The sequence below is a fragment of the Hemiscyllium ocellatum genome, chromosome 9 (assembly GCF_020745735.1).
Source record: "Hemiscyllium ocellatum isolate sHemOce1 chromosome 9, sHemOce1.pat.X.cur, whole genome shotgun sequence".
NCBI classification, from domain to species: Eukaryota; Metazoa; Chordata; class Chondrichthyes; order Orectolobiformes; family Hemiscylliidae; genus Hemiscyllium; species Hemiscyllium ocellatum.
Genome location: NC_083409.1, coordinates 114,214,290 through 114,237,263, shown reverse-complemented (window position 1 = coordinate 114,237,263; position 22,974 = coordinate 114,214,290). Strand labels below are relative to the sequence as shown.

General features: G+C 42.0%; 1 protein-coding gene across 3 annotated transcripts in view; it reads right to left on the bottom strand.

Moving 5' to 3' along the window:
• Positions 1-823: 823 nt before the first annotated feature.
• cryz (crystallin, zeta (quinone reductase)) overlaps positions 824-22,974 on the bottom strand; it is a 67,221-nt gene continuing 45,070 nt past the window's right edge. For all 3 annotated transcript variants that reach the window (XM_060830667.1, XM_060830669.1, XM_060830668.1), the window contains 5 exons: positions 22,399-22,450; positions 20,073-20,222; positions 14,220-14,321; positions 3,475-3,570; positions 824-2,091 (listed from right to left, as the gene is read on the bottom strand). In XM_060830667.1, coding sequence (XP_060686650.1) covers positions 1,930-2,091; positions 3,475-3,570; positions 14,220-14,321; positions 20,073-20,222; positions 22,399-22,450 — 562 coding nt within the window. In that variant the 3' untranslated portion in view covers positions 824-1,929. The remainder of the gene's footprint in view (positions 2,092-3,474; positions 3,571-14,219; positions 14,322-20,072; positions 20,223-22,398; positions 22,451-22,974) is intronic.

Sequence of the window (22,974 nt, the reverse complement as noted above, 5' to 3'; positions counted from 1 at the left end):
CGTACCGTCTACCTGTGTTCACCTAACCCTACCTCACCACTCCACCCCTGTCCCCAGCCAAAACCCTTCCCCACCCTGCACCTTTTATCTGCAGCTCACCTCACATTTAACCCCAATCCTGAAGAAGGGTTACATCCAAAATGTTGACTTTTTTTACCTCCTGGCTTATTGTGTTCCCCCAGCCTCCTGTCTATCTACCTTGGATTCCAGCACCTGCAGTTCTTTTGTTTCTGGAAAAAGTGCTGCCGTCAGGTTCGACTGAGGCATCCAAGAGGGAATTGGATAGTTACTTGGATATAAATATTGGATATGGGGAGAAAGCGGAAGATTGGCACTAGGTAATAATGTTCATTTGAAGATCTAGTGCAAATATTATGGGCCAAGTGACCTCCTCCTGTGCTGTAACTCTCTGAATCTGTGAAGTGAGATGTATTTAAGGACATTGAAAACATTTTTTTATTTAACCAAGATTTGGCTGTCCACATTGTGTTTGACCAAGAATATGTTATTGTATGAATTGCTGTCAGAGCAATTGCTGTGCTAACATCCCGCCTGGGTCATTAATAATTGCCACTCTACTGCCACTGCTCCCCCAACTGATTTACCCAGACACTTACAGGTAGACAATTAATTAATAATAGGTGAGGAGAACGTTTGTAGCAATGTCTAAACTACCATCAATAGCCACAGCAATCCCCTTTTCTGCATTTTAGGCACAATGTGTTATAACCACATACAGCTGATGGAACAGTGAAAGATTAACACATCCATCAAACCTGCCCCACACTGTGTTGGTCAATTATTAAACTAAATACATCAGCCATTACTTTTTCATTCATATACTTGACTTAAATGCAAATGGACATACAAACATGACATGTGAGTGGAGATTGGGAGTGCTTGAACACATCGAACTCCCATCTTCAAAACATTACATGGCATCAGGGCAGGAGCAAAGTTACTCAGATGTTTTGCTCCAGGAGGTGGTAACACCTGTCGGATTGGGAAATTCAAACTTGGTCTGTGATCAAAGACAGGAGGGTGTGAATGGTAGGTGAGTTAGGTAAGGGAATCTAGAAGGCAGCTGTCGAAGAGCCTCTGTCCCTGCAACTGTCCAACAGCTGTGGTCCTTGTAAGCTGTGTGAATGGGAGTGGGCACTGCAGAGAAGATAAGCCATCTGACCACAGCACTTGGTCAGGGAGCCACTCGTGGGGAAGAGGAAGTAGGAAGGTAGGAGTGGTAAGGGACAGATACTGTTTTCTTCAGCTGTGAACATGAATCTTGAAGTGTCAGGGTTAAGGACATATCCTCAGAGCTGGAAGGGAACTTGGCCTGGGAGGGGAGGGACCCAGCTGTTGGACATCCACATTGGTACTAACAATATTGACACGACTTCAAAGGAGGTTTTGCTGAAAGACTTTGAACAGTTAGCAGCTAAACCAAAAAGCAGAAACTCCAAGATAATAACCTCAGGATTAGTACCTGATGCACTGGCAAACTAGCATAGTGGAATTAAGATCAAGAAGTTAAATATGGAGCTTGAAGATGGATGGAATGGGTTTCAGTTCATTGGGCACTGGCACTGGTAATGGGGCAGAACAGAGCTGTTCTGGATTTTAGGGTGGATGCAGGATGTTGCTTCCCTTTGTGGGAGAGGATAGGACCACAGGACATGATCTCAGGGTGCCCATTTAAGACAGAGATGAGGAGGAATCTTTTTCATAAATTAGTGAATCTATGGAATTCTTTACCACAGAGGACTGTTGAGGCTGGGTCATTAAGTATATTCAAGGTTGAGATATGCAGAGTTTTAATTAGGAAGGTAACCAAGGAAAAGGCTGGAAAGTGAAAATGAGGATGATCAGACCAGTCATGATCTCACTGGAGCAGTCTCATCAGGCTGAATGGCAGACTTCTGTTCCTGCATCTTACATTGTCAGAATCATCTTGCCCATTGTTCCAGGCCCCTTAATGATATCCTCATGAGCCTGAGCCACTTTCTCCAGGGTGTATTCAGGTCCCACCACTGGCTTCAGCCAGCCCATCTCCATTCCTGCAAAGAATACAGCCGCCGACTCCAGCCGATCTTCCTGTGACAAACAGAAAGGCTCAAAGAATCATAAAATCCCTACAGGGCAGAAAAGGCCATTCGGCCCATTGAGCCTAGACCAACCGTACAAACAGCATCCCAACCAGACGCGCCCCCATCCCCTTAATGCTCCTCACTTCCCTTCCCCCAACACTCACTGTTTACCACTTATGCAGATTCCGCAGTACTTCCTATTTCCCATTCCCGAACCCTCAGTCTTTCCCAGTTCCCTTTCCCAATCACCTACTGCCTCCCACTTCCCTTACCTGATCTTTCACTGCTTCCTACTTCCTTTTCCTGGTCCCTCCCTGCCTCCCACTCCTCTCTGAACTTCACTGCTTCCTGCTCCATAAGTGGGTAGGAAGGGGTGGACAAGTCAGGGGAGGCAGTGAGCAAAGAACAAGAGAGGGAAGCGTTGAGAAGAGAGTTGGTGAATGGAAAGCAATGAGCAGGAGGTAAACAAGACAAGTTAGCAAGTTATTAAAAGTTCATAAGAAGGTTTTGGAGCCCATTATTTTCAAGGGAAACACAGCCTTTTCATATAAGATTTTCTAGGTCAGGAATTTAACCCATATTTATGACATACTTTCTTGTGGAAAAGTGCTTTTCATTCAGACTGTCTTGTTGTAGACACATATTAGGAGTGCTAAATGGAGGATAACTGTACAGAAACAATGGCAGCTCATTTGCAGACACACAATGCTCCCACAAAAACAATGTAAAAACAATCAATTAATCTGCTTTTGTGATATTAATTGAATATTGGACAGGGCATAACACCTTTGCTCTTTATTAACATAGTCTATACGGGATCTTTTGTGCCTGCCTGAAATCAGATGAGACCTCAGATTATTATCTCACCTTGAAGACAGTACCTCCAACAGTGTAGCACTCCTTCAGTGCTGCATTGCACTGCTGCCCTCGATTTTTATTCTGAATGCCTGGAGTGAAATTTGTACCCAATTATTGACTAATGAGCTGTGGCTGCCACAGAATTTGAAAACAAGGATAAGAATTGAGTTATTTTAGGCTGGGAACCAATGGACGACAGCAAGCACAGACGTAAGTAATACATTTAGTATCAGCCTGGGATGTGCTTCTGGTTGTAGGGAGAGGGGAATGTCTAAAGGAACAAATTTAACAAGAACAAATGTTTGTGAAAGTGTTTAAACTTAAAGCAGAAAGTAAAATTTCTGTTTATTACTGCTCTTCTACATTAACATTCTTGTTGTAAATCCCTGAATGGCAGTTTGATAAAGATATCAACTGTTTAGTTCACATGAAAACAATGCAGACAGAAATGAGGTACAGGTGTTTTACATGCACATGCATTAACTGTACCCTCTGATTTATAAAGCAAGCATTTGAAAAGTGATCTTCTTACCTCAGTTATTGTACCGAATGCAACTCCAATGATGCTGGACTCCTTAGCCATTGTATCCCTGGGGTTTATCTCAATGCTACCTCTGCAGCCTACAATCTGTAAAATTAAACCAAGTGTCAGTCATACCATTTTAATGACAAGATTCATTCCTTTCATTTTAATTCCTGAAGAAGGGCTCATGCCCGAAACATCGATTCTCCTGCTCTTTGGATGCTGCCTGATCTGCTGCGCTTTTCCAGCAACAAATTTTTCAGCCCATTTTAATGGTAACAGTGTTCAGGTCTGAGCACCACACCTCAGGAAAGATATATTGGCCTTGGAGAAGGTGAAGCACAAGCACATAATTAAAAAGGTTAAATCTATGAGGACAGGTTGTGAAGAAAAGGCAAGTATTCCCTTAAGTAACTAAGGTGCTCAAGATGATTAAAAAGATTGGATAATTTCTTTTCATCTAATGTCACAAAGCTGGTCCCTTTATTCTAAAAGCTATCAGAACATAGAACATTACAGCGCAGTACAGGCCCTTTGGCCCTCGATGTTGCGCTGTCCTGTCATACTAATCTGAAGTCCATCCCACCTACGCTATTCCATGTACGTCCATATGCCTGTCCAATGACGACTTAAATGCACTTAAACTTGGCGAATCTACTACCGTTGCAGGCAAAGCATTCCATACCCTTCCTACCCCTTTTCTCAAGGATACTGTGTCCTTGGTTTTTTCAAAGGGGTCATAAACAGCTCCCAGCTCTGATTAGACTGGTTTGGTACAGAGATTAAAGGGCACTGAGAGGCCTTCTTGTTCACATATAAACAGATGAGACTCCAAGCCAAAGTGGTCATGGTTTAGAAGTGACCCGTGTAATGAAAGGGGAGTGGTCAGCTCTGGAAGCAAAAGTTAGGAATTCAACAGTGATCTATGTGGAAACAGATTGCTAACCTTTCTTTCCTTCTGCCCTTCCAACTTCAACCTGTAAGCATTCTTTCCATTTCAATCTGTAAGCATTTGTTCCATTTTTACTGTTTTTGTTTAAGGGGATTTGCTTATTGGGACTGTTGTGTGTGTGTGTGTGTGTGTTCAGAACAGCAAAATTAAGTCTAGTTTGGATAGACTGAGTTCTGTAGGGGTTCTCTATTCTATTCTTCATATTTCATTATGTGGTTTTGTGAATAAACTTTTGTGTGTTTTAAAACCTGATAGGTAACAGAGCTAACTTACTCTGGGTCATTTTCACTATACATTTACCGAAACAAATTGCAAAGTTATTGTCTGGGCTGCCTGCTTAAGAATGTTTTGAGTGGTCTGGCCTAGTCCATAACACTGGTAGAAAGTGAGGACTGCAGATGCTGGAGATTAGAGTCAAGAGCATGGTGCTGGAAAAGCACAGCAGGTCAGACAGCATCTGAGGAGCAGGAGAATCAGTGTTTCGGGCATAAGCCCTTCCTGATGAAGGGCTTATGCCTGAAATGTTGATTTTCCTGCTCCTCGATACTCATTGTGTGGTTTTGTGAATACATTTTTGTCTGTTTTAAAACCTGATAGTCAACTTAGCTAACTTACTCTGGGTCATTTTTACTGTATATTTATCAAATCAAATTGCAAAGTTTGTTCTTGTGGAAGGTAACTCAATCATTTCTCCCAATTTTTGACAACTTACTCATTGTCCAATTTGATTTGAGGAATGTCCAATTCAGAACCCTCTGAACCTGGTTCTCCCTTCTGTGCTGTCGTCATGAACACCTTCTCCTCTTGCTTTCCTTTCCTGCTAAAATACCTTTTGAGCATATTCACATGACACACTGAGATTTCTTGCTGTCGGAGTCCTTATCAAGCAGGTCACCTCACTCAGTTTCCTCTCAATTTGATACAGTCCACTAAACCTGGCTTTAAAGGCTCACCTGTCACTGGAAGTAACACCAATACCTTATCCCCAATTGCAAAATTGTGAATTTGTAATTTCTTCTCTGCTTCCTGTTTCATTGTATGCTGTGATATTTTAAAATGCTGTCTAGCCAACTCTCCAGCTCTATTTAATCGTTCCCTAAAATTTGACAAATAGTACAAATGGGTGGTCTCTGAATTCTGACTTATTAATTTCTCCTTAATCGATTTTAATGGTCCTCCTACTTCATGCCCAAACATTAATTCAAATGGACTGAATTTGGTTGATTCATTCAGTGCATCTTTGATCGTAAAAAGTATAAACAGAACTCCCTTATCCTAATCATCTGGATAATCCTGACCATAAACCCTCAGCATGGTCTTTAGTGTTTGATGCCATCTCTCGAACACTCCCTGCATTCTCGGTGGTATGCAGTAGATTTGAATTGCTGTATTTCCAAGTTTTCCGTAACCTCCTCGAATAGTTTGGATGTGAAGTTTGATCCTTGATCTGACCAGATCTCACTTGGTAGTCCGTAGCTAGTAAAAATAATTTAAGTAATTCTTCTACAATTCTTTTAGCTGTGATGCTGCATAATGGGATTGCCGCAGGAAATCTAGTTGATAACTCCATTATTGTTAATAAATACTTTTACCCTACTTGCATAGGTAGGGGACCTACGCAATCAATCAAGACTCTTGTGAAAGGCTCCTCAAATGCTGTAACAGATATTAAAGGTGCAGGTTTTATTGCTGCCTGTGGTGTTTTGATTAGTTGACATACATGATACGTCTGGCAAAATTCAACTACATCCTTGTGTAGTCCAGGCCAGTAAAAAATGTCTTTGTATTTTAGCCTGTGTTTTCCTCATCTCTGAATGACCTCCAAGTAGTAGCTCATGCGCCACTCACAGAACCTCCTTTCTATACTTTAGTGGCAAAACAATTTGATGAATCTCTGCCCATTTTTCATCTGCTTGAATGTGTGATGGTCTCCATTTCCTTTCTTTCTTTGTAAATGCCTTTTCACATAACTGTTTTAACTCCTCATCTTTCTGCTGTAATTCAATCAGCTTAGCAGAGCTAAAGATACTAGCATGTTTACCTATTTGCTCCTTCTTGTTCCACTTATCTTATCCAAAAAGGTCTCCGATAACACTATATCAGCTTCCTTTTCTGTGCCTTTTGATCCCTCCTGCTTCAGCTTGTGCCTCTGTGATCTTGTGATCACACAATCGGGGAACATTCCTGGAAAAACATTCTTCATGTCTTCAGTTGCCTGTGTTTCCATTGGCTTTTCAACTAGGAAAGGCAGCATGCCTACCAGTGAATCAGCTATACCATTTGCAAGGACAAATTGTATTCCTGGAGCTGAGAGTTTGTCCAGTACTCCTACCACAAATTCTTCACTTTCTTCTGGATTCTCTTACCTCACTTTACATAACTGGGCACTTTTTATCTCACCATGAATTCCTGTTACCAGTACTTTTTCTGCAATAGTCCCTCAGGACAGCATATCTCCTCATCCTTCAGCATTACAGACTGAGACCTATGTCCCTTAATATTGTTGCCTTCTTACCTACTACTCTTCGTCTATGTGAATATACCCTTGCATGTATATTTTTTAAGCTGTTCTGGCACTTACTTCTTAATCAACCTCTCATCATCTTGTACACTCTGAGGCAGTTGTCTAACTTCCCTTGTGTTTTTTGTTACTCGTCCAACAAAACTCCCAGGCTTGTCCGGTTTTCCTACATCTGACTTTGTCCTAGCCCACCAACACTGTGATTTTGTGTGGCCCACTTTATTACTATGAAAACTCCTCGGCCTTTTAACTTCTTTGTCTCCCTCAAGGGTTTCTTTTGTACCATGTGGTAAGTTATCTTTATGATATTCACTGACATCTACCTTTCCCGTGAGGATTTCTCTTTACCAAAATTTCTATCCCTCATGGACTGAAATTGATTCTGGAAGCCAAAGCAGGTTTTATGGACCAGCTCATAATCACCAGCCCCTTCAGCTGCTAGCCTTGCTGTTTTAACTCTCTGCTCTTTCACATGAGTAGGCACTACTTCATCACTGAGCCTAACCTCAACCTTTATCTTCAACCTTTTAAGCTGACATTCTTTTTTGAAGTGTCAGTTTTGAAGTTCAAAAGCTCTCTTTTTCTTTTCTCTTCTGCTGCTCTCTGTTTTCTCTCAGTTCTGCTACTCTCTCTTTTTCCTCTCTTCTGCTTCTAATTGTAACTCTGTTTAATTTCTGCTGCCCTTTCCTTATCTCTTGATTCAAACTCAAGCTGCTTCATTTTCATTTGAATTCTTACCACCTCTATAGATTCTGAGGGTTTCTCCAGCAAATTTAAATGCTGAGCTATTGTAATGATCTCTCCTTCCCTCATAGACGCAGACAGGTCCAATTCCAGCCTCTCTGCTAATTCTTACAACTTGGTCTTATTCACCTTTTGCAAAACTTCCAAAGTCACCGCATCCACATCCAGAAAACTTCTGGCCACTCAAAGAGCCATTACTATCCCAATCTTTGTCCACCTAACCCCAGACCAACACATGAAATAAAGACACTAGCACCTACCATTCACTGTTTAAAATCCCACAAAGAGACCCCAATCTGTTATGGACTAGGCCAGAACACTCAAAACATTCTTAAGCAGGCAATTCAGGCCATAACTTTGCAATTTGTTCAGTAAGTGTACAGCGAATATTACCCAGATTAACTTAGCAAGGTTGATGACTAGATTTTAAAACAGACAAAAATGTATTCACAAAATTACACAATGAAACACAAAGAACAGAATAAAGAATCCGACAGAACTCAGCCTATCCAACTCGACAATTATGCTGTTCCAAATATACACAACAGTCCCAATAAGCAACCCCCCTTTAAACCCAGTATAAATGGAATACATGCTTACAGGATGAAGTTGAAGGGCAGAAAAGGGAGAGAGAGTTTCCACATTGCTCACTTTTGGACTCCTCACCAGGTCAGACTGAATGATAAACTGCTCAGCTCAGCTAGCTAGAGAGCTGACCACTCCCTTTCCTTTATATAGGTTACTTCTAAAACATGACCACTTTGGCTTGAAGTCTAAGCTGTTTACATATAAACAAAAAGCCTCTCAAAATCTTTTTCATTTCTGTACCAAACCAGACTGATTGGAGCCCAACCCGGTTTATTACCCCTCTGAAAAAAATCAAGAACAGAGTCTCCTTGAGCCACGGAACAGCTTTCAGAAATAAAGGGACTAGCTTTGTGACAGGTTACAGTGACTGGAGCTCACCCATAGTCATGGTGCCAAAGCCAGATAGTTGCCAAGGTTATGTGTGGACTATCGCAAAGTCAACATCGTTACAAAGAATGATGCATATCCAATTCCACAGTTGGAGGACTGTGTCGAAAAGGTGGGACAAGCAACTTACATTTCTAATTTGGACTTGCTCAGAGGCTACTGGCAAGGACCTCTGTCAGAGAGCAAAGGCAATTTCAGCTTTCGTAATGCCAAATGGAATATATCAGTTCAAAGACATGCCAACTGGTATGAAAAACACTGCAGTCACATTTCGGAGACTGACTAAGACAGTCATTGCCGGGTTACCCAATTGTGTTGTTGACATTGATGACCTGGTGATTTTTAGTCACTCCTGGATGGAACATTTACAGCATTTATTGAGCTTGTTTGATCGACTTTGGAAGGCAAGCTTGCTGGTAAACCAAAGTGAATTTGCCAAAGCCCAAGTCACCTTCCTGGGCTATGTTTTTGGAGATGGATAAATGGCCCCAAAGATTGCAAAAACAAAAGTAATTGGGGAATTTCCCACACTGTCAACGGAAAAAGCAGTACTACCATTCCTGGGATGGAGTGGATTTTACTGAATGTTTGTGCTGAACGTTAGCAGTTTGGCTGCTCCACTCACTGAATTGTTGAAAAAGGGCAAGAAGTTTCAGTGGACAGCAGACTGTCAAAAGGCATTTGACAGCCTAAACACTGTGTTAACCACTGCCCCAGTATTAGCCACGCTGGATTACATGAAGCCTTTCAAAGTGGCTATCGATGCCAGTGATGTAGGTGTCGGTGCAGTGCTCCTGCAGGAAGAGGACGAGGGAATGGAAAGACCCATTGGGTATTTTTCCAGGAAGTTGAATATTCATCAACAAAACTATTCAATGGTGGAGAAAGAGACTTTGAGCTTGGTGCTGGCATTACAACATTTCAGTGTTTATATTACCCACAATATATCTGAGACAATCATATACACTGATCGTAACCCACTGACATTTGTGGAAAAATCTAAGGACAAAAATGCCAGACTGTTTAAATGGAGCTTGTTGTTGCAGCCATTCAATTTGACAACTGTGCAGGTGGCAGGTTGTGAAAATGTGAAATGAGACTTGAATGAGATACTGTGGCAGGTGAGCCATGACCTGAATTTGCATGTGGTTACAAGACCATAAGACATAGGAGTGGAAGTAAGGCCATTCAGCCCATCGAGTCCACTCCGCCATTCAATCATGGCTGATGGGCATTTCAACTCCACTTACCAGCATTCTCCCCGTAGCCCTTAATTCCTTGTGACATCAAGGATTTATCAATCTCTGCCTTGAAGACATTTAGCGTCCCAGCCTCCACTGCACTCTGCGGCAATGAATTCCACAGGCCCACCACTCTCTGGCTGAAGAAATGTCTCCGCATTTCTGTTCTGAATTGACCCCCTCTAATTCTAAGGCTGTGTCCACAGGTCCTAGTCTCCTCGCCTAACGGAAAAACTTTCCTCGCGTCCACCCTTTCCAAGCCATGTATTGTCTTGTACGTTTCTATTAAATCTCCCCTTAATCTTCTAAACTCCAATGAATACAATCCCAGGATCCTCAGCCGTTCCTCGTATGTTAGACCTACCATTCCAGGGATCATCCGTGTGAATCTCCGCTGGACACGCTCCAGTGCCAGTATGTCCTTCCTGAAGTGTAGGGACCAACTGGACACAGTACTCCAAATGGGGTCTAACCAGAGCTTTATAAAGTCTCAGTAGCACAACAGTGCTTTTATATTCCAACCCTCTTGAGATAAATGACAACATTGCATTCGCTTTCTTAATCATGGATTCAACCTGCATGTTTACCTTTAGAGAATCCTCGACTAGCACTCCCAGATCCCTTTATACTTTGGCTTTATGAATTTTCTCACCGTTTAGAAAGTAGTCTATGCTTTTATTCTTTTTTCCAAAGTGCAAGACCTCGCATTTGCTCACATTGAATTCCATCAGCCATTTCCTGGACCACTCTCCCAAACTGTCTAGATCCTTCTGCAGCCTCCCCACTTCCTCAGTACTACCTGCCTGTCCACCTAACTTCATATCATCGGCAAACTTTGCTAGAATGCCCCCAGTCCCTTCATCCAGATCATTAATATATAATGTGAACAGCTGCGGCCCCAACACTGAACCCTGCGGGACACCACTTGTCACCGGCTGCCATTCCGAAAAAGAACCTTTTATCCCAACTCTCTGCCTTCTGTCAGACAGCCAATCCTCAATCCATACCAGTAGCTCACCTTGAACGCCATGGGCCCTCACCTTGCTCAGCAGCCTCCCGTGTGGTACCTTATCAAAGGCCTTTTGGAAGTCTAGATAGACCACATCCACTGGGTTTCCCTGGTCTAACCTACTTGTCACCTCTTCAAAGAATTCCAACAGGTTTGTCAGACATGACCTCCCCTTACTAAATCCATGTTGACTTGTTCTAATCAGACTCTGCTCTTCTAAGAATTTAGAAACCTCATCCTTAATGATGGATTCTAGAATTTTACCAAACTAGTTGTGCATGTTTGTATGTTTATAGTTAGTACAGTGTTTCTGTGTGTTTTAGGCTACTAACCAGTTTGTTTTTGAAGGGTTTTAAAAATGAAGCCATCTTTTGATATTGAATGGTTCATAAAGCTGGTCCTTTTTTTCTAAAAGCTGTTCCATTTCTCAAGGATACTGTGTCCTTAGTTTTTCTCAGAGGGGTACAAACAGCTCCTGGTTCTGATTAGACTGGTTTAGTACAGAGATTAAAATGTATTGAGAGGCCTTCTTGTTTACATGTAAACAGATGAGACTTCAAGCCAAAGTGGTCATGTTTTAGAAGTGATCTGTATAATGAAAGGGGAATGGTCAGCTCTGGAAGCAAAAATTAAGTTAGAAATTCAACAGTGATCTATGTGGAAACTTCTAAACTCTCTCTCCTTCTGCCCTTCTAACTTCAACCTGTAAGCATTTGTTCCATTTTTACTGTATTTTTAAGGGGATTTGCTCATTGGGACTGTTGTGTGTGTTCAGACCAGCATAATTAAGTCTAGTTTGGATAGACTGAGTTCTGTAGGAGTTCTTTATTCTGTTCTTTGTGTTTCATTATATGGTTTTGTGAATAAACTTTTGTGTATTTTAAAACCTGATACGAAACTTAGCTAACTTACTCCATTTTCACTATACATTTACCGAAACAAATTGCAAAGTTATTGTCTAGGCTGCCTGCTTAAGAATGTTTTGAGTGGTCTGGCCTCATCCATAACACTGGTAGAAAGTGAGGACTACAGATGCTGGAGATTAGAGTCGAGAGCATGGTGCTGGAAAAGCACAGCAGGTCAGGCAGCGTCTGAGGAACAGGAGAATCAGTGTTTCGGGCAAAAGCCCTTCCTGAAATGTCAATTTTCCTGCTCCTCGATGCTGCCTGACCTGCTGTGCTTTTTCAGCATCTCATTCTCAACTAGTGCATAACACTACCCTATTTCAAAAACAAAATACCTTGTATGCTACAAGTCTGAAATGAAAGCAGAAAGTGATGGAAATACTCAGAAGAACAGGCAGCATCTATGGAGAGAAAGACAGAAGGTTAACAAACTTCCAGTTGTTTGTCATTTCAGTTCTTTGCTCCATTTCTGCTCTAACCTATCTGTCCTTGGCCTCCTGCAAGATCAACAAAGCTCAATCTAAACTTGAGGAACAGCATCGCACCTTTCAGCAAAGAATTTTATAACATTACAGGCTTAACACTACAAGACAGGTTCAATTCAAGAGGGCATTGGACAATTATTGTAAAACAAGTGTGACATGCTATGGGAAAAATGCAGGAAGTTGGCATGAGATAATGATATGCATTTGAAGAGCTGCTGCAGCATGATGGGCTGAATGAACTGTAAAACTTCTGTGATTCTGTGACAATCTTTATTACAGTTCACAATATTTACAAGTTTTGCATCAACTACAAATTTTAAAATTCCACCTTGGACACCCAAGTGTGGATTGTTTAACATAGATCAAGAAAAGCAGTAGCTCCAGTACTGTTCCCTACAGAACTGTATTGTAGATATTTCTAATCATTTTCTCAGATAAGTTATGTCAGATCCCCCTGAAGCAGGTAGGACTTGAACCTGGAGCTTCTGACCCAGAGATAGGAACACTACTACTGTGCCACAATAGCTCCTTGCAACATGGAGCTAGATGCACAACCATTGCTGTACAAGCCCAATCAGAGCAAGAAATATAATGTACACTTTCCTCCAGTCTGAAAAACAACCAAGGGCAGCACGATGGCTCAGTGCTTAGCACTCTTACCTCACAACATCAGGGACCTGGGTTCAATTCCCACCTCAGGCGACTGTCTGTGTGGAGTTTCCGCATTCTTCCCATCTCTGAGTAGGTTTCCTCTGGGTGCTTCAGTTTCCTCCCATAGTTCAAAGATGTGCAGGTTAGGTGGAGTGACCATGCTAAATTGTCCATAGTGTCAGGGATGTTCAGGCTAGGTGGACTACTTATAAAGTAGGGGTGGATCTGGGTGGGCTGCTATTCAGAGAGTCAGTGTGGACTTAATAGGCCAAATGGCCTGCTTCCACACTGTAGGGATTCCATGTTTCCTGTCACTTAAGGTAACTTCATATCTGGGCTGCCCCTGTCTGTTTGTTCAGCATTACTGGCAAGGCTGTTATGGGCCACTTTATCAAATGCTTTTTGAAAATCCATACAGACCACATTCTCCTCATCAACCCTCTTTGTTATTTCAGCACAAACAGAAATTAAGTTAGTTAATCACATTTTGTCTTGTTCCTTACTTTCTCTCCCATTCCCGTGTCTGCACTTGCTTTAAACTTACTACATTTCTTATCTTTACTGGTTTAAGATCTGAAATATCAATTGCCTTTCTCTCTCCACAAACACTGTTAACTTTGTGAATGTTTTCAGTATTTTTTGAAAGGAGCTTGGTGAAAGGAATGTACAACAAGGAGATGTGACATTAAAATCAGACCTAGGCAGTTGAGAGATACTGTCAGGAAGCATTTTACAGACAAAGGTATATTGGAAATCTGGAACACTCCCTCAAAAACTTATCAAAATTGGATATCAATAGAGATTTTAAAATGGAGATTGGCAGATTTTTGTTCTGTAATGTTATAGAGGGTTACAAACCAAACTGGTAAGGCAGTTGAGATCAGCTATGATCCAACCAATCAGCACATTAGATGAAGACAGGTGGATATTTGTAGCAGTCTCATTAGATGATGGGCTTACTCCTATTGCAATGTTTAATAAAATGAACACCAACTGCAGCAAAAATATACAAAAACAGAAATTGCTGGAAAAACTCAGCAGGTCTGGCAGCATCTATAAACAGAAATCAGAGTTAGCATTTTGGGTTCTGATGAAGACTCATTCAACCCAAAACGTTAACTCTGATTTCTCTACAAGGATGCTGCCAGATCCACTGAACTCTTTCAGCAATTTCTGTTTTTGTTTCTGATTTACAGCATCTTTCGGTTTTTATACATTAAAAATGTAATTATCTCCTGAACAATTACATTGTTGGAGGATGTTGTACTTACAGTCACTCGGCCACCAGCTGCAAGCAGTTGAAGATCATTGCTCAGATTCACATTGGACAACATTTCAATGATCACATCTACTCCTTGACCATCAGTATAATCCTTCACAGAGAAAGTGAGGTTAAGAATTAGATACATAAAAGCCAAATGCAATGAACTAACCAATTGTTTATGTTTAGTGTGACTCTCCTTTTTTCTATTCTTATATATAATTCAATCACTTCAATAAATTACCTGGTCAATTTAGCAGAATAAAAATTACAACTGAATAAATAGGTGATAAGAGAAAACAAATTTGGAAATCTGCAGCGCCTTTCACAACCTCGCTGAGTCCCAAAACACTTTTCAGCCAATATATTCCTTCTGAAGTGCAGTGACTGTTTTAATGTAGGAAACATAGTAATCAATGGGTGCACAGACAGTAATGACCTAACAACAAAACTGTTTTAGTGATGCTGGCTGCTGGATAAATACTGGTGAGAGCTCCTCTATTCTTCTTCAAAATAGTGGGGGCCATGGGATATTTTATGACTACATAGTCAGTGGAGTGGAACTTTAATCCACAAATTCATAGAATAGAATCATAGATTCCCTACAGTGTGGAAACAGGCCTTTTGGCCCAACATGTCCACACCAACCCTCCGAAGAGTAACCCTCCCACACCCATCCCCCTACCCTATTACTCTACATTAACCCCTGAAAATGCATCTAACCTACACATCCCTAAACACTATGGGTAATTTATTATGGTCAATTCAGCTAACCTGCACATCTTTGGACTGTGGGAGGAAACAGAGCACTCAGGGAAAACCCATGCAGACATGGGGAGAATTTGAAAACTCCACACTGACAGTTGCCCGAGGCTGGAATCGTACCTGGGTCCCTGACGCTGTGAGGCTACAGTGCTAACCACTGTGCCACTGTGATGTCCTGAATATTGTGACTTGGCTTAATAGTGAACTTAACTGATTTGAAACAGCAACAAATATTTGAATAGAAAGGGTAAACAAAACAACAAAGAAGGTCAGCCTGTTTGACCTAAACCTTGTATGGGCGATCATTCACAGTGACTAGCTCTATGGTCAGAGTCCACCTTTTCAGTCACTCATGTCTGTGCTGCACAAACATAGTCCACCGCTGCTGCTGAGTTGGTCTCAGTGCCTTGCTCAGTATGCGAGGAGAGGAAAGGGAGTTAGGATCCTAAGAGATAGTTTCAAAGAGGATGGAGTTCGTTTTTTGGTGAGATGGGAGTGTGACAGTAGTGATGAGCTCAAGAGACAGATATGATGGGTGAAAGATAGAGACAAAATTAACAAGCATTAGAAATTCAAGAGCAATAAAGGTCTTTAACCCATCATTGTTCCAACTGAAACTATTATTCTGTTACAACTTTTTTTTCTTCTAATATTATTGACTTCTAGTTCCTCCCAAACTTATCTGGAGAAAACTCCAAAAGATTGAACTATTTTTTAAATTTATGCTTGGCCTAAGTGTCGCTGGCTGGGCCAGCATTTATTGTTCTTCCCTAGTTTGCCCTTGAAAAGGCAATGGCGAGCTGCCTTCTCGGAATACTGAAGTCTATGTGTTCTACGTTGATCCACAATGCCCTTGGGGAGGGAATTCCAGCATTTTGACCCAGTGACAGTGGAAGAACGGTGATATATTTCCAAGTCAGGATGGTGAGTAACTTAAAGAGGAATGTGCAGGTGGTGGTGTTTCCATGTATCTGTTGCCATTGACCTATATTGAAGTGGTCATGTATTTGGACGGTGCTGTTGAAGGATCTTTAGTGAATTTCTGCACAGCATCTTGTTGCTATTGAGCCTCAGAGGTGAAGAGAATGGATGCTTGTAGATGTGGTGCTAATCAAGCAGGCTGCTTTATCCTGGATAGTGTCAAGCTTCTTGAGTGTTGTTGGAGCCGCACTCATTCAGGCAAGTGGGGAGTATTCCATCACACTCCTGTCTTGTTGATGGGGAAAGTGAGGAATGCAGATGCTGGAGATCAAAGTCAAGAATGGGGTGCTAGAAAAGCATAGAAGGCCAGGCAGTATCCGAGGAGCAGGAGAATTGACGTTTCGGGCAAGAACCCTTTATCAGGAATTGCTGATGAAGGACTCTTGCTCAAAACATCGATTCTCCTGCTCCTTGGATGCTGCCTGATCTGTTGTGCTTTTCCAGCACCCCACCCTTGACCTTGTAGATTGGGGACAGGTTTTGAGGAGGCAAAAGCTGAGTTACTGACAGCAGGATTCCTAGAGTCTGATCTGCTCCTGTAGCCACTGCATTTATATGAATAGTCCAGTTTAATTTCTGGTCAATGCCCAACACCCAGGATGTTGACAGTGGAGGGATTCAGTGATGGTAATGCCACTGAATGCCAAATGGCGATAGTTTGATTATCTCTCTTGGAGTAAGTCCCTGCCTGGCATTCATGTGGCATGAATTTCATTTCCATTTTATCATTGCAAGCCATGGGATTGTGAAGATCTTGCTGCATTTTGACATGAACTGTTTCTATATCTGAGGAGTCACAATTGGTGCTGAATATTATGCAATCATCAGCAAATATAACCATTTCTGACTTTTCTGGTAGAGGCAAGGTTCATGATGAAACAGCTGAATATGATTGGACCTAGAGCACGACCCTGAAGAACTCCTACAGAGATGTCTTGGAGCTGAGATGACTGACCTCCAACAAATACAACTATCTTCCTATGTGCCAGGGATGACTCCCAATTAATGCACAGTCTTTCCCCCAATTCATATTGATGCCAGTTTTGCTAGGGTCCATAGAACATAGAACAATACTGCACAGAACAGGCCCTTCGGCCCACGATGTTGTGCCGAACATTCGTCCTAGCTTAAGCACCTATCCATGTACCTATCCAATTGCCGCTTAAAGGTCACCAATGATTCTGACTCTGCCACTCCCACAGACAGCGCATTCCATGCCCCCACCACTCTCTGGGTAAAGAACCTACTCCTGACATCCCCCCCATACCTTCCACCCTTCACCTTAAATTTATGTCCCCTTGTAACACTCTGTTGTACCCAGGGAAAAAGTCTCTGTCTACTCTATCTATTCCTCTGATCATCTTATAAACCTCTATCAAGTCACCCCTCATCCTTCACCGTTCCAATGAGAAAAGGCCTAGCACTCTCAACCTTTCCTTGTACAACCTATTCTCCATTCCAGGCAACATCCTGGTAAATCTCCTCTGCTCCCTCTCCAAAGCTTCCACATCTTTCCTAAAGTGAGACGACCAGGACTGCACACAGTATCCAAATGTGGCCTTACCAAGGTCCTGTACAGCTGCAACATTTAACTCACGACTCTTGAATTCAATCCCTCTGCAAATGAACACTAATACACCATAGGCCTTCTTACAAGTTACATAGAACGTAGAACATAGAAGGATACAGCGCAGTACAGGCCCTTCGGCCCTCGATGTTGCGCCGACCGAGTCCTACCTAACCTATACTAGCCCAATAACTTCCAAATGCCTATCCAATGCCCGCTTAAATGAACATAAAGAAGGAGAGTTCACCACTGATACGGGCAGGGCATTCCATGAACTCACAACCCGCTGTGTGAAGAATCTACCCCTAACATCTGTCCTATACCTACCACCCCTTAATTTAAAGCTATGTCCCCTAGTAACACCTGACTCCATTAGCGGTAAAAGGTTCTTAGTATCTACCCTATCTAAACCCCTAATCATCTTATACACTTCTATCAGATCTCCCCTAAACCTTCTCTTCTCCAATGAGAACAGCCCCAAGTGCCTCAGCCTTTCCTCATAAGATTTTCCTACCATTCCAGGCAACATCCTGGTAAACCTCCTCTGCACTCGTTCTAAAGCTTCCACATCCTTCCTATAGTATGGCGACCAAAACTGCACACAATACTCCAGATGAGGCCTCACCAGAGTCTTATACAACTGCAACATGACCTCAGGACTCCGGAACTCAATTCCTCTGCCAATAAAGCCCAGTACACCATATGCCTTCCTCACAGCACTATTTACCTGGGTGGCAACTTTCAGAGATCTGTGTACATAGACACCAAGATCCCTCTGCTCATCCACACTACCAAGTAGCCTACCATTAGCCCAGTAATCCATCATCTTGTTATTCCTACCAAAGTGAACGACTTCGCACTTAGCTACATTGAATTCCATTTGCCACATTTCCGCCCAGCTCTGCAACTTATCTACATAAAGTTCTATCCACCTGAGTGGCAACTTTCAAAGAGCTATGAACATAGACCCCAAGATCCCTATGCTCTTCCACCTTACTAAGATCCCTACCGTTAACCCTGTATTCTGCATTCTTATATGTCCTTCCAAAATGGACAACCCCACACTTGACAGGGCTGAATTCCATCTGCCACTTCTCAGCCCAGCTCTGCATCATATCTAAGTCCCTTTGTAGCTGACAACAGCCCTCCTCACTGTCCACAACTCCACCAATCTTCGAATCGTCTGCAAATTTACTGACCCACCTTTCGACTCCCTCTTCCAAGTCATTAATAAAAATTACAAACAGCAGAGGACCCAGAACTGATCCCTGCGGAACTCCACTTGTAACTGGGCTCCAGGTCCCTTCGATTGATATTTCAATCAAATCCGTAATGAGGTCAGGAGATGAGTGGCCCTGGCAGAACCCAAACTGGGTGTTGTTGAGCAGATTATTGCTGAGAAGGTGCTGCTTGATAGCACAGTTGATGACACCTTGCATCACTTTACTGATGGTTAAGACTAATCTGGTTGGGTGGTAATTGGCTTGGTTGGATTTGCCCTGCTTTTTTGTGTACAAGACATACCTGGAAAAGTTTCTATATTATTGGGTAGATGCCAGTATTGAAGCTGTACTGTAACAGCCTGGCTAGGGATGCAGCAACTTCTGGAGCATAGGTTTTCAATAGTATTGTCGGAATGTTGTCAGAATCCACAGCCTTTACAGTAACAAATCCCTCCAACTGTTTCTTGATTTCACATGAAGTGAATTGAATTGGCTGAATTGGCATGTGTGATGGTGGGCACCTTTGGAAGATGCCAAGATAATAATGTCTGTTACCCTCAATGTTCCTTAACAGCTGTCCATCAGATCACTCTTTTGTGCTGTCTATTGTACCCAAAGAAGAGCTACTCTGGAGCAAGGTGTTCGGTGTAGCACAGTGGCTGATCTCTTCCTTCTAGATCAGGAGGTTATTGGTTCACCCAGATCAGGCAACGCACATTCCTGGCCGGCATTCCCACTGCAGTGTGAGGGACTGTCACATGGTTGGGTGGTCAGTACACGGGGTGTAGTCCTCTGTTAGTGGTGTTGTCTTTTGGATGAGATTAAACAGAGACCATGTGTTCCCTCATAGGTAATGTACTGTAAAAGATTCCATGGAATCTTGTTTAAATATGCAGTTCTTCCCGACATCCTAGGGCCAAATTTTATCCCTGAACCAACATCACTAAAATAGTCCATTGCTTATGGAAAGTAGCTGTGTGTAAATTGGCTATTGCATTTCTCTTATTCTAACGGTAACTACATTTCAAAAAGTACTTCACTAACTATAATGCTCTTTTGGATGTTATGAGGTCATGAAATGAGCTGTATAAATGCAAGCTCTTTCTTTTTATACAGTTTGATTGCTTGCAATGGATAGGATCAAAGACATAAGCAATACCATCCTTCTGAATGCCAGGAGACAGAAATAAGGCTGACAGTATAGCCAGCAACACTGAGTCTTTATTCATTCTGCTAACTCTTGTCGTTTGGAAACCATGAAGCCTGAGGAAATGTAAACACTGTGAAATGCATGACCAATGGAGATTTTGAAGTGCTGAATCTGTACCTTGATCTTATCAATGTAGCCAGTCTCCCTGTGGTTGAAAGTCTTGTGAGCTCCATTCTTTTGAACCAGACTGAGTCCTTCCTGAGTCCCAGCTGTCCCAAGAACCTTCAGGCCGTAAGCTCTGGCAATCTGGCACGCTGCTATCCCAACCTGAAACTCAGCACAACAATTATGCACTACCTTTCATGGAAGCAGCTTCTTAACTTCATGAGCCAACTCATTCCAACCAAACACAATACCTCCATTCTCCAATTGCCGTAAGCAAGCAAACACAGAAATCCAAATTCCAATTACTATTTTCCTCCTGACTGCATTTCTGATTTCACATTGAGTATTTTTTTTGTGCATGCACATTTGAGTCAGGAAAAGGAGCACCAAGATCACACTGTACAATATTAATAAGTCAATGGGATTGTCTAAAATGATTTAGAGAAAGTGATTCATCAGCACTACCAGAAATAAAATGGAGTAATTTTATAAAAAGGTGACACCAACATCAGTAAAATGATTTCAAACATGGACACATGCAACAAAATATATCGGATCTACATTGATCTAATTGGTAACTCTTTCAAAGAATTGTCACCGCAGGATGGGCTGAATGGTTTATTCCTGCAGTTTGTGATTCTAACATATTTATAATACGATTATAATAAAATACTGCAATAGATCAACTCAATTTTTTAAAAAATCATTCACAGCTTGTAAGTGTTGCTGGCATGAGTACCATTTATTTCCTATCCTAAACAGCCTTTGAAAAAGTGGTCGAGAGTGTGGTGCTGGAAAAGCACAGCAGGTCAGGTAGCATCCCAGAAGCAGGAGAATCAACGTTTCGGGCAAAAGCCCTTCATCAGAAATGGTTCATCAGGAATTTGAAAAGGTGATGATGAGCAATCTTCTTGAGTTTCTTCAAGCATAGTTGAAGTGATTTGCTCAGCACTTCAGAGGGTAGTTAAAAATGAACCATTTGCTGTAGGTCTGGAATCATGGACAGGTCAGAACAAGTAAGGGCAGCAGGTCTTCTTCCTTAAAGGTCGTGATGAAATGTGAACTTGTGTCTCTGCATCCGTTGGCCCTGGCCTCTGGATTCCCAGCCCATTCTTCACCCCATAGATTTTATTTAAAAATGGGAGCAATTTGGGTTGAAGAGAGAAAGGACAAGTCTTCTGGTTCAGGAGTTGGAAATGAAACATCAGTTGAAAAACTGCCATAAAAATTTAGGAGAATACGGGAGGACATTTGTTTTTCACAAAATGTGGTTGGAATATGAGCTTTAGAACAGGAAGAGTTTTAGATACAGACAACAATTCAGGGAAAGTACTTAAGTTCGGGAAGATGGAGGGCTTTAACTGAAAAGTAAGGCAGAAAGATAAATAGCAGAGAAGCAGTACAGATACAATGAGTTAAATGGCCTCTGTGTAATAACATTAGGTGACCCAAAAAGGTTTTCACCCGAGTGTGAAAATACAAAGTTTGGCTCATTCTCCTCTTCCAATTACATGCATAGACATGTAGAATAATTGCATGGGTCTCTGGTGTTGCCTGAAGCCTTACTGTCTCTCAGAAATAATATTAGGTTACACGAGGGACTGGGGAAAGGAGGAAGAAGAGGTCAAAGAGACGCATAATATATATGTATCAATGTAGAAATGTTATTTCTTACTTTGCTAGACAAAACTATACACATTCATCTTTGGAGGGGTTCTCCCTGAGAACCTCCAGACAAGGAGCTTTCCCCAGTTAAAACAGTATAGGCAAGAGTCCATGCAGCCAGAGGCAGAGTGGATTGGTGTTAGAACTACCCTCTTGTTATCACACCAGCTGCCACATTCCAAGTTTAACAGAGCTGAGAGAAGGTAAGCCTGAAAGCCAAGTGGGAGGGGGGGGGAATAAGTTGGAAGTTGGGTGGAGTAGGGGAGGGTCTCATATGAGAGAAGGGATGAGGCGGTAGGTAGACGTGTGGGGGATAGAATAGCAGGATAGTGGTGAGGGTGTAGACTAAGTTGTTGGGATTTTGGGGGATTGAAAGTTAAGCTGCTGAGTTGATGGCCTTGAGGATTCAGATGTACATTTTCTGGAGTATGCCCGGTCTACAATTAACTGGAATCCAGAAGATCTAGACGAAGGAGCTTGAAATTGAGGGCGTCAAAGCAGGGAATTGCAATTTGCGTTGAAGGTTCAGGACAGCCTGTGCTTAGGGAAAAGATCGGCGTGCAGTAATGACAGCGTTAGATAAGATGTTGGCAATCCCAAAAAATATTATTTGCTCTAAAGTTCTCGGACATTTATAAAAATCCAATTCAGGTAGGAAAATAATGCAGCTTACCCCTCCACTTGCTCCATGAATTAGAACAGTTTCTCCAGCCTTCACATGGGCTCTGAAAGAGAAAGGAGTTCCACTGAGAGAATATCCGTTTGGCCTGCATCCAAAACTAGAATCAAAGCTGGTGACCAGTCAATTCAGATGCTGGGAGTGCCACTTCCTCTGAGGTGATTTCTGTCAAAACGGTAGAGATTGAGCAGTAAATCCAACTCAGTAAGTGTGCAAATCCACACAATTTAGGCTCACATTCCTTCCAGCACAGAAAATGAAGAGCTGATCGAATCACGGTGGCCAGGCCAATTGAAGGATTCAATAATGTAGACAGTTTCTCTCCATTTCCTCTGTGGAAGAATCCAGAACAAGGAAACGGAATCATAACATTAGAGCCACACCATTGTTCAGGGGCTAAATCAGGAAACCACTTCACACATTTCTCCCTCCAAAAACCTTTGAGTTGTGACATCAATTGAAAATTTCAAAACTGAGATTAATAATTTTTGTTAAGCAAAGTTACTAAATGTTGCAGAATCAAATCGGTCCAATGGAGTTAAGATACAAACCAACCACCTTTGAACCTAA